General features: G+C 43.4%; 1 protein-coding gene across 4 annotated transcripts in view; it reads left to right on the top strand.

Annotated features, from left to right (window-relative positions):
* Positions 1 to 18,685, top strand: part of VPS13A (vacuolar protein sorting 13 homolog A) — a 2,146,181-nt gene that overhangs the window by 681,359 nt on the left and 1,446,137 nt on the right. For 2 of the 4 annotated variants that reach the window (XM_086961342.1, XM_086961344.1), the window contains exons 32-34: positions 3,404 to 3,571; positions 14,102 to 14,409; positions 14,537 to 14,554. In XM_086961342.1, coding sequence (XP_086817468.1) covers positions 3,404 to 3,571; positions 14,102 to 14,409; positions 14,537 to 14,554 — 494 coding nt within the window. The remainder of the gene's footprint in view (positions 1 to 3,403; positions 3,572 to 14,101; positions 14,410 to 14,536; positions 14,555 to 18,685) is intronic. The other 2 variants (XM_086961343.1, XM_086961345.1) reach the window with 1 other exon arrangement.

Genomic DNA, 18,685 nt, shown 5'->3' with positions numbered 1-18,685 from the left:
TTGGGCTGTCCAAAAACGGGAAATCGGTGAGTCGTTCTTTGCACCAAAATTTGTTATTCCTTGGCAAAGAAGTTACCTCTGGTAGGTATGCGCGCCCATTCCCCCATGGCAACGGCAGCAACTACTGATTTGGGACGTGGAGTCCCCGTCAGTGACATTTGCCAGGCAGCCACGTGGGCATCCCTGCACACGCTCACAAAACACTACTGCCTGGACAGCTAAGTCTGTAGAGACGGCTTCTGTGGCCGTTCGGTTCTCCAGGACTTTCTGGTGTAAACTTAGTTTGCAGACTAACCTCCGGGGTTGGTATTACGTGGGTATGTATTCTAAGGTAAGGAATCTATAACTAATAGTCTCTTTCAGATTAACAAGTTACTTACCTTCGGTAAAGATATATCTGTAAGAGACATATATTAGTTATAGATTCCTTACCGGCCCACCCATCCTCACCGTCTGCGTACTGACTTTTAGGGTAAGGTACTCCCTTTCAGGGCCATACTTTTGTGCACCAGTGGTCATTGTTTTGCATGGCTCCTCACTTCTGGCGTGGAATGTAGTCTAAAGAACTGACGTCAGGGCGCGAGGGCGGCATCTAAGTAGATACTGCGACGTCATCCTGACGAACACAATGCAGATGGCGAACGCTGATTCGACCGACCCCACCTACTGACGAGCAGGGGGTACTGCTACGAAAAAATTTCTACGGATCCAGTCTGACGCATGGGGTAATTCTAAGGTAAAGAATCTATAACTAATATATGTCTCTTACAGATATATTGTTACCGAAGGTAAGTAACTTGTTCATTAAAGCCAGTAGGCTTTTAAAAGTGGGTTGTTATCAAAGTGTGTTACAGACTATAGATAGGTATTTTATTACATGTAATCTCACAAATTTTTGTAGCAAGCATGGCTTTTGGTGTTGGTGGCCCATCAGAAAACACCATGGGGATAAAAGATTGCACTATGGTAATCTTTATTAGACTCTTTTAGGAGGGATTTCATATTGTTTTGACATTTGTAATTTTGTGCATAATTGTAATTTTAGTACAGTATACCTAATAGTTGCCTTGTGAGAAAGTGTATGCCCTACATAGTAGGTCTGAGTTGGATATGGTGATAGGCCAATGATAAAGGTTATGAGAATGATTGCTTATTATGAAAAGTGGCAATAAAAACCAGACATATGTATTGTGAATAGCATTTGCTACTATCAAAAGGCCTTTAAGGGTGGATTCTTATTGCTCTGTATTGACGCCCACAGACAGGTGTTTTGTTAAATGTAATCTCATAGATTACCATAGTAGCTAGGTTTTTTGTGCTGGTTGTCCCCTCAGAAAAGATTTGATCGAATATTTCCACTGTGAGAATCCTTGTAAGGCCATTTTTAAAAAGATAGTATTTTGCTTTGCCAGCTGTAATTTTGTATACTGTTTTAATTGTATTACTGTATTTCGAGTGGTTGCCTTGTGGAAAAGCTTACGCTCAATACAGTAGTCCTGATTTGGTTATGGTGACATGCCAGTGATAACGGCTATAGCTCTCATTGGTTCACTAGGAAGAGGTATTTCAGATGCCAAAGCTCTGATCTATATATTATGAAAAGTTACAACAGTGACAGTTGTCCTGCTTTATTTACCATGTAACACATATATTAAAGCCAATAGGCCTTTAGGGGTGGATTTTTTTTACACCATGTTAAAACCTACAGCCAGGTATTGTGTTACATGATTTTCACATATTACTTTGTTGGGAAGGAGTTTGGTGTTGGTTGCCCCCTCTCACAAACCCTTCAGGTAGGAGATTTGTATCGTAATTCTTATTGCTAGAATCTCTTCAGAAGTCTTCGACTGTCTTCCAGGATATAAAAGAAATAAGATAATAAGACATACATACTTGGCTTTTGAGACAGCACTCTTCTGACACTGGTCTGACTAAGTGTAATTTACATTGTGCGTCCATCTATGAAAGTGTACTGCATGAGTTAATGGTTCAGGCCATGTCGGTCTCTGGTTCCCTTGCCCTGATAATAAAGACATTTTCTTATCACGTGCACAGCCACCTGAAAATAAGCGCACTTCAGCGTCAATGCTGGTTGGCCAGTCCTTTAGTTTTCATTCTTCTCCATTTTCTTCATTTACCTCTACTGGCCTCTAAATCTTAAACCCCCCTGCCTCCTTTTACCTCTTTTGGTCTTGGATTCCTAAAAACACCCTTCACCTGCCCCTGAATCCTAAAAAGCTCCAATCTCCCTTTATGTTCTCTCGCACCTGAACCCTAAAAATCCCTTGTGCCCCACTGCCTGCTCATTAACTCCAAAAAACAAAAACATAATTGAATGCTTAAATTCACCTTTTTCCTAAGCGACATTAAAAAAATATGAAATTAAAAAATATATACCTGGTTGGTAAAGTACAGCTTTGTAAACCGGCTGAAAATGGCCTATGTGGTACTTAACAGCATTGTACAGACCTTTGCTTCAATGTCCCATATAGTAAAGATTGTTGGTAAATGTTATGTACCCTTTGTTTCTCCCCTTTTTATTTTTTTCTTAAGAGGATACTAGAGCTCCCTAGCCAGTGCTAATGGGCTGCATGCTTGCTACTCAAGCGTCCTGCTTGGCCACTTCTCTAAATCAGCTGACCATTATAAAATGTGTTTTTTCCATAGTGTAGCATTATTTTACAATACCAGGATGTACAACATGTAGGTTCTAAATGTGGCAGCCATGCTGGAACTTTTAAAACAATAATACACTTTGTACAATACTCTGCAAGACAGGCACCCGATGTTATGTTTAGTTTTGTTACTGCAAGCATATGGCTGCCATTCTGTTATTTGACATTGCTATGGTGTTGAGTTTGTGTGTGTTTTATTGTGGTTGTGTTGGAGGATGGATGCAATAATGATTCAGTAGATAAGTGAATGGGTGCATGAGTGCACGAATGAGGGATAGAGTGCATTTGAGATGCCTGATTTAATACCCTACTCCATCAGTGACACAAAACACATTTTTATTTATAAGCTAGTCATAATGCTGTTGCCAATGCTTGTTTAAAAAAAGTATTATTGACGAAGCTTCATAAATCGATTGCAATAGAAGTATAAAGTGTTGTTTATCCTTTGAGTGGGGGGGTAATTCATTTCTGATACTGTTTCAAGGCTTAAGTTATGGTTAAAAATAATATAGGGTTAGAAGCAACGTATACTCGAAACAATGTTGCAATTGTGTTTCACTATACTGTAACTGGTGTAAGGCACGTATGTTAAAAGCCTTTGAACGCAATACTTTTGTAAATGTATGCAAAAAAATATATTAATGTTTCAGTACTCTGTTGGTGAAGCATTAAAATGTTTTGGATAACACATGACAGTATGTTCTAAATGTGTTCATTCTATCTTAAAGGCTGTCAGTATCACTGGAAAAGAAGTCTTCAGTTTTAAAATGATATCCTACGTAGATGCTACAGAAGGTGTTGCCTACACAGATATGAATATAGTTGATAGCCATATTAATCTAGTAGTTGGTTGCATCCAAATCATTTTTGTCAACAAGTTCATTTCAAGAATTTTGGTAAGTACATCACAAGTTATTTCATTTTGACTTTTGCAATCCATAGTTTGTTGTGATATTTTTTTGTAATCCAAGGTTGGTTGATCCTGGGATGCATTTAGCCATTCTTTTTTGTGCTTTCAAATAGTTTTTTATTTTACCTTTAAACATGAATAAGGACAGTTGCTGAGGTTTCTTCAAATGGCACATGAACCCTGTGTGGGGTAATGACGAGCGGACTTTGCAGGACGTGGGGCATGATTGCATAGCTCACTATAGCTGGGGAATCTCAGGATTTCAGACTTTTGATTGTAACCATTATGTCTTGCCGCTTAAGTTTATAAGGACATTTGTGTTTTATAACATATTGTTATGTGATCTGGGCAAACAACCGTTAAATCTCTTTAACAAAGGTGTTCTATAAGTGATTTTATTGGTTGTGTAATGAATTACTTTGGCACTTGGGCAAGGTATCCACTGGGTATAGAATCTTATCTTTCTGCAATGTCCTGCTTGATGTCCACATGCTCAAGATTCAGATTACAACAGCTCATCAAGTATTTGTTTCACCTGCATCCATGCCTTTGATGCTGTCAGAAGGGCATGTGCCGGGTAAACCATCTCCTCCACTCTAACATGGATGAAAGTGAGTGGGGAATGTATTACTGACCTGCAGGAGGAAGGTTGGGCATGTTGCTTCGGTTTGGGGAGGAGGGACTACACAAAATGTGCTCTCAATCCTTAGGCAGGGTAAGAAAACACACATTTTAAATGTGGGCATAGATTTTTTTATCTCAGTCCAAGGAGATGGAATGGCGTGCTTGGCTACACACACTAACAGGATTGTGCCACAGGAAAAGGATCTGTAAAATAGTGGCTTCTACCCTAATTTGATTCCTCTCTGTTGCCTCAGCCAAGGCCATAAGCTTTAATAACCCTCCATCATAGAATGGAAGTGAAGATTGAGGCAGCCCTTCTATATTTTTTAATCAGTCCGCACTTTTGTTTTATTGTCAGGAAGAGTATAGAAGGAGGTGGAATTTAGCTGCACAGCTTTGTGGGTCAAATCTTGTGGTTTCCTGACCAATGCATCAAACGTGAGCACTGTTATTAGCAACCAAAACACATTTCTTATATACATTACACAGCAACTCTGTAATTCTGATGTCAGATTTTTTTATTTTTTTATTGCAATTGATATTTTTCCTCTGCTTATACCTATTGCACTGTTTGATAAATCTGCATAATATCAAATAGCAAAAGTACTAAAAAAATTGGGCATGTTAAGTTTTTTGCAAATGCTTCCCCTAATGTTGCTCTCTGCTAGGTTAACAGCCATTGAATGCACTCCACCACTTGGGGGTTTTGAACCAAATATTTTCTCAGATATATGCTATTGATTGGTTTGGTGTAAATCTAGTCTGTAATTTTCAAGAGATGTGTGTTTATAAAACAAAAAAAGGTGTTGTGTGAGCTTTTAAGAGGTAAATTATAGAGATATCTTAACTTTGAGTTCTCAGTTCCTCCACAGATGATACACAAATCAGTTGTTTTTTTAAATAGAATATTGGATGAGCAAGCTTTGGTGCACTTTGTTCGGCCAGATCTGTAAATCCTTTTACTCTGAATGGCTAGCCATCAAAGAAAAATGTATTTTCTACCACCATTACCCAATGCAGTGAATAAGCACAGCACTGAAAAACATGAGGCCTATTGGAGCAGGGTTAGCATTTCTGACACATCTAAGGGGGACTCAAAGACCTCTCAGCTTCAAAAACAATTCATAAAAAGTACATTTTGTCAAATAATTTGCAGATTTTGGACTTCCTTAGACCCTGCAATATTCCTATGAATCTCCTGATTCCTGTTCAGGATTCGCAAATCATGTAATCAATTTGGTGCATTCCTGGTAAGCATGAGCAATGGCCTTGTGCAGATAAGGCTGATTTGCGTGCTGTTTGGGCAAGGGGATTAGCTGTTGGCCCGAGTCCAGTCCCTTGCTACACATAGCTGAATGGCATTCACAGAACATTCAGTGCTAGGCCTGTGACCACCCTCTGCTACACACATCTGAAGGCTGTTTAAAAGTGTAGTATATATATATATCTCAGCAAGGTCAAATCATTGATGACAAGTCTCCAAGGAACCTACTTGGTGCCTACGTCTCGGAGAGGAGAATATTCTGGGAGGAGTAATGGATTGGACCCTATTTGTGAAGGTGCCCCCATTACAACGCTAAATACCTGCACAGCCATCTACACCCAGTCTGTAATGTGTCCCTCTCCCTTAAACACAATGGCCAGGATTGTTTGACGTTCCATTTTAAATCAAATAAAAAAAGACTCTAAAATACTGTTAGGCATGACAACTTGCTCACAGTATCGAGACCACTGAAGAATAGGAGGTATCGGAGAAGAAGAGATCATTGGCACCGAGGAGGAGAAAGAGTACGAAGGAGGTGAGTCGGCAGGTAGCCTGCAGTATGTTGCATCTGAAGACTCTGACATCGACACCAGAGGCAGCGATGAAGAGAGCCAGCCGTCTATCTCCTATTGGAAGCGTCCGGATTCCGAGGCCAAAACAGCCATGGACCCAAAGACAAAGACTATGGACTGTGACTGCTGTTCTTTCTCCAGTCCCTGCACCTAAAGCAGGTTTTCAAGACTTACAGCGGATCGGCCCAGCAGCCCACTGCTTAACATAGTCCTTGGCGCTCCGCCACTAAGTGGGTCCAATTGACACTGGAACAAGACTTCAGTACCGAGCAAGGACAAGAGGCCACTCAGTCCTGATCAGGCACCTAGCCAGAACAGGCATGGTGCTGAGGCGTTAAAGTCACAGACCTCTGGATACAATGCCACATCAATGCTGCCAATGCTGCATATGCTGAAATCCTCAACGTCCAAGACTCCAACACCGAAATCGCCGGCATCAAAGAAACAGTCACCTGATGATCATAAAAGCCGTCACACAGACAGTTTGGCGCCAAAACCAAAGCTGCCCACGAAACATTAGGCTGCTGAGGAAGAAGAGGGCCCAACCTTTGAAAAGCTTCATCAGGTCATGGGCAAGAGGCAGTGGGCAATTGGCACAAAGACTGAGAAACTCACTACCCCTAAGAAGAGGTGGTTGCAGTTTGAAGAACCGTTGCTACTTCCACTATCGAAGCGGCCTATGGTCAGCATAGTCACCAGTCTGCCACTACCCACACTGTCACATTGCTCCCCAGCACATTCACGTCCATCATAGTCTCCTACACATTCAACTACTGGGAGTGTAGATCCCTGTTCTCTGGGAGTTGATTTGGAAGGGCCTTCTGATTACCCACAGAGCCCTGATAATCCGTGGGAAGACTCTAATGTCGACCCACAGGGTGACTCCGATTTAAAGCCCATCCCCATTAAGCTATCCTCTCCAGACTACACTTTGAATGTTCACTGTGTCACACTTATAGCTGCAGAATACCATACACTAGATATGCATGTCATCCCTGAAGAGTTTGACTTTTCAGTAGAGACTTTATCCAGAACAGAGAGGACTTTTTAGTATCTTCCTATGATAATGCAGATGCTAAAACAGTCAATGGAGATTGTAAAGACCCAGTTAAAAGTAACACACTTACTTCTAGAGTGAAGACGGAAAAAAGCATCACCCTCACATCCATTTTTGCAATGGGAGTACCTCACCAGATTTCTTAGTGATGGCTACCCCTCGGAATTGGATGGCAGGGCAAGCAACAGGAGACACTCCTTGTAATGACAAGGAAAGTAAGAGGATTGAAACTGAAGGAAAGTGGGTGGTTCTAGGCAGCGCCAATCATTGATGGATTGCCAGCTCTATAGGCCTTCTTTCTCTATAGAACCAAGCAAAGTGGGATGAAATGGAAGATCGTCTACAACATCTCCCAGATGAGCATAAAAAAAGGAGGAGGATCTTTTTAAAGAAGGGAAACTTATATCTAATGCAACTATTAGATGAGTACTTGATGCAACTGACACGCAAGAGGTATCAACTCCGCAAATCTTCTGCGAAGGTGTGCATGACTGTGCATTTCGTGTTTCAAACCCGAGGTGAAACAGTACTTGCTTAGTATCCTGTTTGATGGAGAACATCTGTTCTGCCCCCAGGTCGATGAAATATTAGAAAATATTAAGAAAGATACTGAGACAGCAAAGTGCACTACATACAACCACCCCACGTCTGTCCTTTTGGATGCATCTGGGGGGGTTGAAATAAAACAGGCAGACTTACCAAAGACAGCAGCAGGCTAACATCAACACGCAGGTGTAAAGGCTTTGGCAGAGGCAATCAGAGCAGAGGGAAAGAAAGAGGTAGAAAAGCCAAGGGTGCTTCCACTACCAAACAATGACCCCCCCTGTATTACTCCCAACCATACAGCACCTACTGGAAGGGGAGTGAATACCTCTGGGGTTCACCACTCATTGGTCAAACATCACCACCGACCAATGGGTGCTCTTGATAATAGGCACGGTTATTGGCTAGAGCTTCTATCATCCCCACTATACATTTCTTCACGTAGACGCATTCTCAGCCTGCAACATTTACCTCTTCTTAAGAAAGAGGTAAAGACGTTCTTCACAAAAGGGGCTGTCGAGCTGGTCCCCACAACAATTTCATGGCAGAGGAGTGTACTCTCTGTATTCCTTAAATCCAAAAAAAGGACAGGACATTAAGGCCTGTACTAGACCTTGGGCCTTTCAACCAATACATTCTATTGGTGACCCTTGAGGATATAATCCAGTTTTTACAGGAAGGCGAGTTCATGATAGCACTTGACCCCAAAGATGCATACTTTTACATCCCCTCCACTCTGCACACCACAAATACCTGGGGTTTGTGGTAAGTAGAAGGCATTATCAATTCAAAGCACTACCCATCGGAGTTGCACCGGATCCAAATATATTCAAAGAATGTCTTGCAGCAGTAGCAGCTCACATAATGAGGCTGGAATCTATGTTTTCCTGTATTTGGACGATTGGCTGATGAAGAGCCAAATGTGTACAGGACACACAAACCACCATCTCCCTGCCCCACAAATTGGCATTCACAAGAAATGCCACAAAGCCCCATATGGAACCATTCCAGATTCAACCCTACCTTGGTGCGATTCTTAAATCTGTCACAGCCAAAGCCTACCCCGATCCTCAATCTCCAGGACAAGCTGGCTCCATTTTAGCCAAATTGTTGCATGCCAGTCAGAAAGTTAATGCAACTTCCAGATCATGATGGCCTCTTGCATAGCTATTGTACTTTATTCCAGGCTGCATATGCGTCCCCTACAAGAGTGCTTCGCCTTACAATGATCACAAGCGGAGGGCAATCTGGAGGAACTAGTGTTTATTCAGCCCTCAGTTCACAGTTGCTTCTAATGCTGGAACAGCCACAATCCGCTGCATGGAAAGGCTTTCATGGACCCACTCCAGCAATTGACCATTACCATTGATTCATCCCTCAAAAGTTGTGGGGCCTACATTTTGGAGATGATAGCCCAAAGAATATGGACTGCTCAACAAAAGACTCAACACATCAATTTTTTGGAGCTCTTAAGAATTCAAATGGTGCTCAAGGCCTTCCTCTTGTACTTTCACCACAAAGAAGTCCTCATAAAAATTGACAATATGAAAGTATTGTATTATATACAGAAACAGAGGGTACTCATTCTCTTCAGCTATCACAGCTAGCCCAAAGCATCTGGAAACGTGCAGTACACCATCACATTCATTTCCTGGCAGACTGTAGCGACTGGATTTTCAGACCAAGTTATCAGCTTATCGATTGACACACCCAGCCGCCACGTACCACCACCCTTCCCAGTACCTACAAGCACTATATCTAACTTACTCACCTGGGATTGGGGAATCCACACTATGTCCTATAATTACCTCATAGAGCTGGCCATATTTCCAATTCTGCAATTGCTATAACGTCTTTCGACGATCTCACTAACGCCCGACCACGGACGATCTCACTAACGCCCGACCACGGACGATCTCACTAACGCCCGACCACAGACGATCTCACTAACGCCCGACCACGGACGATCTCACTAACGCCCGACCACGAACGATCTCACTAACGCCCGACCACGGACGATCTTATTAACGCTCAGTCACGGACGATCTCACTAACGCCCGACCACGGACGATCTCATTAACGCCCAGTCACGGACGATCTCACTAACTCCCGACCATGGACGATCTCATTAACGCCCAGTCATGGACGATCTCTTGGACATCTACCATTTGGGTATCTGATGAGAGCCAATTTCCCTAACACATGGAATAGGGGCCTGACCTTCCCACGCAGAACCATCAGTGCCAATCAGACCCACTGGAAGTTATTTCCCAATAAGGACAAACATATCCTTCCTCATCAGTTACATGTAAGAAGGGAATCGCCTATCCTTCTATACGTCAGCACCTGGCTAAAAAGAAAGGTTAATCCTGTCATAGAAAACATTCAAGTGCAACTTCTAATCATTGGGATCTCTTTATTACATAGTGATAGAATGACAAGACAATGAAGACACTATAATGATAATATATGTATAAGCAGTACAGTAGGAATTTATATATGCAAGTGGGAACCTAAACATAACCTAGGAAGTAAAAAGGAGTGAATGATTATAAAATGCAAACTATCTAGGAACACCTCACCATAGTCTCACGCATTCCGGTCTCAGCAGCTGAGCTGGTCCCTCTTTCTCTCGCTTCGATTCTCTCAGGACTCTGCTCTGCACTCGCTGGTACACGTCTGCACTGCTATGCCTCATCAAAACTGCTACACCTTCAGGCCACTTGAACCCTCTTCCATCTGCACCAGTTCAAGATAACACCCTGACAGTCACTACTGCTGACTCCAACCTCTGAACGGAGCAAGTAACTTCGGACTGCTCCCAAGTTTGGCTGTTAAACATTCTCCCTTCTGCTGCTCTTCGATAATATGGGAGGCCCTCTGCCCATGGAAATTTCCAGCAAGCACCCTGCCTCCCACCGAATTCCTGTACCGAGCCCCGCGCTCCCTGCGCTTTCACAGTGGCCATCTGCAGTTGCGTCTAGAGCCCGGGGAATAAGCACATTCCTTCGATAAGGGCCGGTCCTCACCGGTTTCCAACTAGTGAATAACAAGCTAAAACTAAAACATTACCCTTAACCTACAAGCGCCTCGGACAACTGAGGCAGAAAGACAAGATGGCTGCTTTCTAGTTTAGGCCTCTAGGCCCGAAAAGAGGCAAAAGAGACATAGAATCATGCTAAAGCCAATAGGTAAACCTTGCAAATAGGTCAAATAAAGTCGGAAATAAAGGACCAATCATCATATACTGAGATCGCGGTGTACAATGGTTACCACCAGTCCAAATAGTACAAATGACCATGTCTGTACATAGACGAGCTTCCGGGAGTAGACCATGAGTTTGCGAACCTTTTCAGCAGGACTCAGCAACAGTCCACGAGTGGGAGCTCCACGAACAAATCCTTCATCAGTGCTTCCAAATCAGGGGACAAATAGAAATAGATCTGTTTGCAACAGTAGAAAACGCAAAATGCCAACATTTTGCCTCCAGATTTCATCACCCACTGTCCCAAGATAATGCAGTGTGGATGAATTGATCAGGGATATTTGCCTACGCTTTTCCTCCTCTCCCAGAAATTTGTATATGGTGAGGAACCTCAGGCCAATTCTAGTAGCCCCAACATGGGTCCGACAACCATGGTACACCATTAGAAGCTCCCCAACAGACAAGCTTCTATGGGGGCCCACCTAAATCAGACACCAAACAGCTCAATATAGCAGTCTAGCTCCTCAAGTGCCACAGTTTGAGTGTCTGCTGTAAGTAGACTACAAATATATGTATAGTCAGACATACGTTTACTGTAGAAACAAGGACTGCGCAGCAGCACTCTGTTACAGCCACAGCTCCACAACATCTGCTGTTACTTTCAAGAAAATCATGACATTCTACTGTGGAATCACTTGACCTCATAAAGTCCCATACCATTCCACTAGGTGACTGAAACGCCAATCCAGCACTAGCCACTACATTATCCTCTTCCTGTAATATTTCGAACAATATAAAAATTAAGCAAATTAACAGGTTCTTGAGCCCTGAACTTCTAGTCGCTACCAATCATATAGAGTAAATAAACAGAAGCATATACTAGATTTATACACCTTAACGTTTGCAAAGAAATCTATAAACACTAATCATGATGATTTACATTTCCCCGAAAAACATGACATTATTTACAACAAAGTAGAAATAAACATAGTGAATCAAAAGCATAGATTGATTAATCAAAAGCATCAAGGAAATCAATGTGATAACTTCAGTGATACCTCTGTGGAACAATTTGTTGTCCTTTACACCTGTAGGGCTCCGTTGGTACCTCACTGATCTTCATTAAGTCTGTAACCTGTGCCTAAAGATAACGAAAGGGAAGTGTCCGCAGTGGAAGAAGAAGAGGCCTTCTCAGTCTACGACTCCAACTCTGACTCTAAACTGGAGCTTAGAGCTTTTTCCTCTCAGAAGAATTGCCCATAGGGTTGTTATGCCTAACATTGCTGCCTTCATTACTGACCCCAAGAGAATTCTTGATGCTAATCACTCTGGGAGTATTCCACAAAGTTTTGTTATTCGCCCTGATGGCATTCCCACAGACTTTATCAACCATCATTGGTTCAGTATATTTCATGTTTCCTTTCTTCTTTTAAATACAGGCACTTTCATTAGCACCACATCTCCCACTTTAACCTGTTGTTGAACAACTGTTTTCCTAGAACACAATATTTATAGTACTTAGACTACAAATATATGTAGTCAAACATAAGTTTATTGTAGAAACAGAGACTGCGCAGCAGCACACTGTAACTTTCTTAGCTTCACAACATTTGCTGTTATTTCCAACAACATTATGACATTCTACTGTAGAATCAGTTGACCTCATAAATCCCCATAACATTTTGCCAGGTGACTGAAACGCCAAACCAGCACTAACTACAGATTTTAAATATGTGGACAGCCTTAAGGAGAAGAGGTGTCCTACCACTGGAACATGCTTTGCAGCTAAGTGGAAAAGAGTTCTATGTTATTGTACTTCACAAAACATTGACCCTACCAATCCACATTTAGGAAATCACATTTTAGTAGCTCTTGCTCATAATTCTGATATGCCATATATCAGGCAGGCCGTTAATAAATGCAGTAGTTGATAGAACTCTTTTAGCCTAAGCACTCATATTTTCTTTTTTAATGGAAGATTCATTGAATGCACTCATGAATTACAAGATTGATAACAAATACCTCTTTAAATTACTACATCTTTTACACAAGAGTGGTTTCATTAGTAGAACAGATTCCTGCTAATAGGAAACTGCAAACAGTTCCCTTATTGTTTCTCTCTAAAGCGCGAGTCTTCTCCTTCATGCCCCAGCAGCATTCAGAATGCCCCAGAGTAATTGATGTAGACAAAGAGGATGTGCGTCAATGTGTTTTCTGTAATGTACTAAATTGGGGCCCAATCTGAGTGAACTGATCCTCTTTTCTGTACATTTAGCACTGAGCGTCACAGGTAAAATCCAACATTTGGATATATTTGAACTGAATTGGAGTTTTCTGCCTTTTCTTGCCTACCTTTAGTTTTGTAGGTGTACTTGCAGAACATGACTGACAGCAAGATCATAGACTTACTTGGGCCCTTTACACATAAGTGCAGGTATATTTTGAAGCAAATGGACTTTTAAGAATGATTGCTCTTCTGTAAATTGTTGGATTATAAACCAATAAGGGTAGCATCTCTTTTATTAAGATTAATTGGATTGTGCCGAAGTATTATTTAATGAGCTCATTCAACTAAAGTAATATCTTTTCTGGCTCAATAAATGTTTTGTATGTGTTCCAAGACTATGTATTGAGCTTTCTATTGTTCATTACATGGTGAGGAGCAAAGAAGTTGTGTCCATCGACGGGTAAAAAAGACAGCTCAAGATCATGTAGGACAACTGGGAGGAGGGGTAGAGATGGGTGTACTTTATGACGAGTCTGGCTGGATGGTGGGGCAGCGTTTTTGGGACTAGGTTTTGACTGCGAACTTATCAAACAGACCTATTGCTAACAATTTTCATGGAGTGGGCTTTGGATCAGCCTCTTTCAACTATTGCTTTTCTTTAACAAACCTCTTTCAGCCATTTGCTTTAGAATTTGTCAATCACTCCTTGGCTCAGCCCAGTTGAGTATGTATCTCTCACCTAAAGCTATTATCAGTTTGGGTGCATATTTCTAGCTCCGCTCAAGTGCTTCATTTAGCTGCATAAGGGCTACTTTTCATCTATAGTCTCCTTGGCACCCTCTTGAGTTTCTGACTCTAATGTGCTAGCGCTGCTTATGTTTGCACATTCTACCCTTACCTTGGCTTTGACAGTGCTTATTTGTATATTTTATGAGTATGGGATACCATTCAGTGCACCAATGTATTGAAGTGTGCTAGTTTCAAGCAATGTTTATATCAGTTTTCTCCATTTATTTATTTTTAGGCTTTTGTCAACAATTTTCAAGCAGCCAAGGACGCTTTGACCGAAGTAACAGTTCAAGCAGCAGAGAAAGCTGCCTCAGGTGTAAAAGAATTTGCTCAGAGGAGTTTCCGCCTAGCACTCGATATCAATGTGAAAGCACCTGTAGTAATAGTACCACAGTCTGCTGTGTCCACAAATGTCCTGGTGGCTGATTTTGGCCTCATTACTGTAAAGAACCAGTTCTTCATTGTTGCCACAAAAACACGGTGCAGCCTTCCTCCTGTCATTGACTCGATGACTGTGAAGCTAAGTGAGCTCAAACTTTACAGGTAACGGACTTTCCCTTTGTTATTCTGATGTTAAATCTTTCAGGAAATGGCTATCAGAAGCTCATCATAATTTTGTTTTCTTCCTGCTCCATGCCTTTGCTCATAAATGTGGGTGTCACCTGTTCAGATTTTACAAAACATGCAGGCAAGTAAAATTATACCAAAGTTTCAGCAGTGTCCTGCATGAGCAGAGTGGTTCATGTGCATGCACATTTCATGACTTGCACTTGTCTCTTCACCACTGAAACCTTGGTTGTTGTTTTTGTATTTTGGTGTTTGCAAGACAGAGGCATGTATTTTCAGATTGAATGCGCTGATGCATGCATTTATAACTGTAATAATTGACATTGAAATCATGCTGTGATGAGGAAGATGGCGGCCGTGACAAGCGGCTGAGCGGCAGCGCCAGACACAGTGCATCGATGAAGTGACCATAGTAAACCGCGATACCTAAGCCCTTTTCATTATGCCAGCATCTCTTGAGCACTAAAAGGTCGATGAAAGGGACGTAAAAGAAGGACGGCGAATATACCGGTGCTACACGGCCGGCTGGACACATGGTGCAAGGGGCATATGCCGGCAGTTGTATACAGACATCGCATCCCGTTTTCAAAGTGACGGGGGAACTAAAGCTGCATTTTGGCGGCGGCGGCGGCGGCAAAGCGGCAAAGTGGCAAAGCGCATCTGGTGTTTACCTTCCATGAGCGTGACGGGATCAATGGTGCTCGTCAGCGGTCTCCACGCCAGGTTGCTCCGCATGGGTCTGCAGCGGCTTCTGGCTGCAGCTTTGCTTGGAGGTGGGCTGGTGCACGGCAGGGCTCGCGGAGCTCGCGGAGCTCGGGGAGCTCGGAGGCGGGGCCGATCAAAGCCGCCGAGATTTGGAAAATGGAGCAGAAACGGCAGAAACGGCAGCAGCAGCTCAAACAGACCCATTAGACCCATCAGTCACGACAGGTTGGTGCAAGGAGGTGGAGGTGGTGGGGGTCGCCACAGTGGAGGTACAGTCAAGGCGAGGCAAAGGGTTTCTCTCCTCATAATATTGGCACTATCTATGGCTCCTAAAAGCAATACTGGGGGCAAGACAAAAAAGAAAGGCACGGCTGATGGTGGCAGTGCAGACACTGTTCTAGGCTCAGACTCCATGGCAGGCATCGAGGTGGAAGGTGCTGCATTGGAAACTGGGTCAGGGCGGGCAAAACCTCTACAGCCAGCAGGGCAGAATACCCCTAAAGAAATGCGTCCACCCTCAGCCTGAACCCGACAAGCTACAGCCACAGCGACCGTCAGCGTGGTGGAAATGCTGAATCGCAATGAAAAAAAAAAAAACTGAAGGACAGTGAGCCAGTTTCGGTAGCGTCAGCGCCTGGATTACCGGGGTTATCCTCATTACCCGCTCTATCTGTTTTACCTGAGTTGCTTTCTCCACCAACACCAGCCATTATCTCAGAAGTGGATCCAGGTATAGCTCTAGCACTGCAACCAGTCGCACAATCAGTCCCGAATCTGCAGCAGCAGCAGTTACAGCAGATACATTCGCAGGCACAACTCCCTCAGTCATCTCAGGTGGAGGGAGCTGGAGAGGATGCCGCGGGCGGGGACATGATCATTAGAGACTCAATCAGAGTCTCTAATGGCTGAATCGAGGACTGATGATTTCGGAGCCGCCGTCAGCAGTGAGGCTATCACCTCAATGTCCTCACAATGCGCGACGAACCCCGCATTGAACCTCCCAACAGAAGAGCTAGCAGCCCCACCAGTCAACATTGAGGGCAATCAAGGAGGTTCAACAACAGCCGAGATGTGCACTCCCCTAGAGGTACATAGGGGTTTACTTGCCAACTCTACAGTTAGTACAATTCACCTCGGGGTCACGCATTGTGAGGGGGAAAAAGAAAAGACCCCGAGTGAGTGTTTCTTTTCTGTCACAGAGGAGGCCAACTGGTCAGAGGATGATGATGACCCACACAGCTCAGATATCGATGACAGTAATCCGGAGACAGAGAGCGATAGTGAGGCAGGGCTACCGTCATCTATCATCAAAAACGTGCCCCCTCAAAGGGACCACACAGCACTTACGTGGGACCACTCTCCTACGACATCTTTGCAAGGGAACTCTAACCTGGCCACGGGTGATATAAGGCACAACGAGACTGCGCAGTTGTCAATGATGGCGATGATGGAATCAATCCAGCAGGGGATAACGGCACACAGAGAAGAAACCCGTTCAGACAGCCTTAAATCCCAAGCTGCAATAAGAAAAATGAAAGCAGTGGTTAGAAAGATGTCAAAAGCCTGGGTAAACGTTGGAGACAGGGTTTCAAATCTAGAGGAGAGGGTAGTCGCCACGGAAGCTGAGGCGGCCGCAGCCACAAATAAAGTCGTAACACTGGGAGCCCAAGCCATCGACATCCAGTGGAAGCTGGAGGACCTAGAGAACCGGCAAAGAAGGAACAATCTCAGGGTCCTGGGCATTCCGGAAGGGGCCGAGGGCCAGGATGCCAAAATGTTCATTGTTAAAATATTCGAGAAAGCCTTTCCAGATATTGCCGGATGGAACTGGACCACTGAAATACAGAGAGCACACAGGACACCCTTCAGACTGAGAAAAAACGCCAGAGAAGGGGATAAGCCTAGAGCGATCTTAATCTATACAGGCAATTTTCTTCTTCACCAGTCCATTGCAGAAAAAGCCCGGCCAGACTCTAAAAGAACCTTTGAAGGAGGGTCCTTCTTTGTCAGGCCGGACTTCTGCCATACCACCGTGGAACGCCGATGGCGATTAAGACAATTAATCAAACCTTTCCAGGATAAAAGAGTGCAGATCTATCTCATCAATCCTGCTCAGTTGAAGATAATCCACCAAGGCAAGATCATATACTTTTCCTCGGAAATTAAGGCTAAGGAGTTCCTAGACTCTCTATAGCATGTTATACTACTAATGGCAACCAACAAAGGCTAAGGCTTTAATGTATGTCACTGGCGGAAATTGAGGGGCTAGCTTGGTTTAAGCTTAAGTTTGAATTTCATAAAGGGAAATGTGTCACGTTATGGAGATTTGTGGGTACACATAAGGTTAAGGTCGAAGTTTGGACCTATCGATTGCACTGTGTCCAGCGCAGGGCCACATCCATCACACGCACAGACCCAGTCTGCGCGCCTCACCTGGGAGTAAGTTGGGGTCAGGGGGGGTGGGGGGTGGTGGGGCAACCTCGAGGGAGGGAGGGGGGAGGGGGAAAACAAAGCAAAAAGAAAGTTCATGCAATAAATATGTCTATTGATATATTGGAGTTGTCGAAAGTGGATAAACTTGCGGATGTCGGATTTATGATAAAATGTGACTGGTTAGTATGTTGGCTCGTCTCTCTCCAGGGATATGTCAAGGATTAAGATAATCAGTCTCAATATAGGAGGACTGAACAATTGGAAAAAGAGGGAAAAATTTGAGGAGTACGCTAAATTAATCAGGGCCGACATTTTGTGTATACAAGAGACTCACCTACCATGGAAAAAGAAACATTGGCTGAGCATAAGGGGGTATAAAATTCTGTCTTGCTCCTCACAGACCTCAACCATTAGGGGGGTAGCCATATTAGGCCGGGTAGGACTGGGAGGTGCTAGAAAATCAAAAGCTGATCCGCTGGGAAGATGGGCAATCTGTGAATTAAAATTAGGCATCACTCTATGCTCAGTATACGGTTCTAATTTGGACGATCCAGGGGTGATGGATCACATTGAACGGGAGCTTATTAACTGGCAAGCACCCATGGTATTTTGCGGTGATCTCAATATCTCAGCCGACTTTACAGGCAATACCCCATACAGCGGCCGTAAGCCTCGAGTATTTAGGGCAGTGTCCTCTATATTACACTCTTATGGCCTGAAGGATGTCTGGGGTAACCAAAAGAAAAATGATCCGGGATTTACATACTTTTCACACCCATTTAATAAATATACAAAATTGGATTATATGTTTGTCTCAGCCACACAATTTAGTAATGTTGAAATCTCAATGCTGCCGAAGCTAATCTCGGACCATAATCCTCTTGTCTTGAATTTTTCTGTCATCAAACCAAGGGAAAAAATGAGGCCATGGTCTTTTGACAGGAAATTACTAGTGGACAGAGACTATTTAACACATATGAAGGAGTGGTCCAAATCCTTTTTTGATGCCAACAGATATAGCGCTTCCCGCGGTATGGTCTGGGATAGCTTTAAGGCTGGTCTAAGAGGGGAGACAATCAGTTTTGCTGCACGGCTTTGGAAAAAAATGAAGGAG

The sequence above is a fragment of the Lissotriton vulgaris genome, chromosome 3_1 (genome assembly GCF_964263255.1).
Source record: "Lissotriton vulgaris chromosome 3_1, aLisVul1.2, whole genome shotgun sequence".
In the NCBI taxonomy this organism is placed as follows: Eukaryota; Metazoa; Chordata; class Amphibia; order Caudata; family Salamandridae; genus Lissotriton; species Lissotriton vulgaris.
The sequence above is the reverse complement of the archived record's forward strand: the minus strand, read 5'-3'. Positions and strand labels throughout refer to the sequence as shown.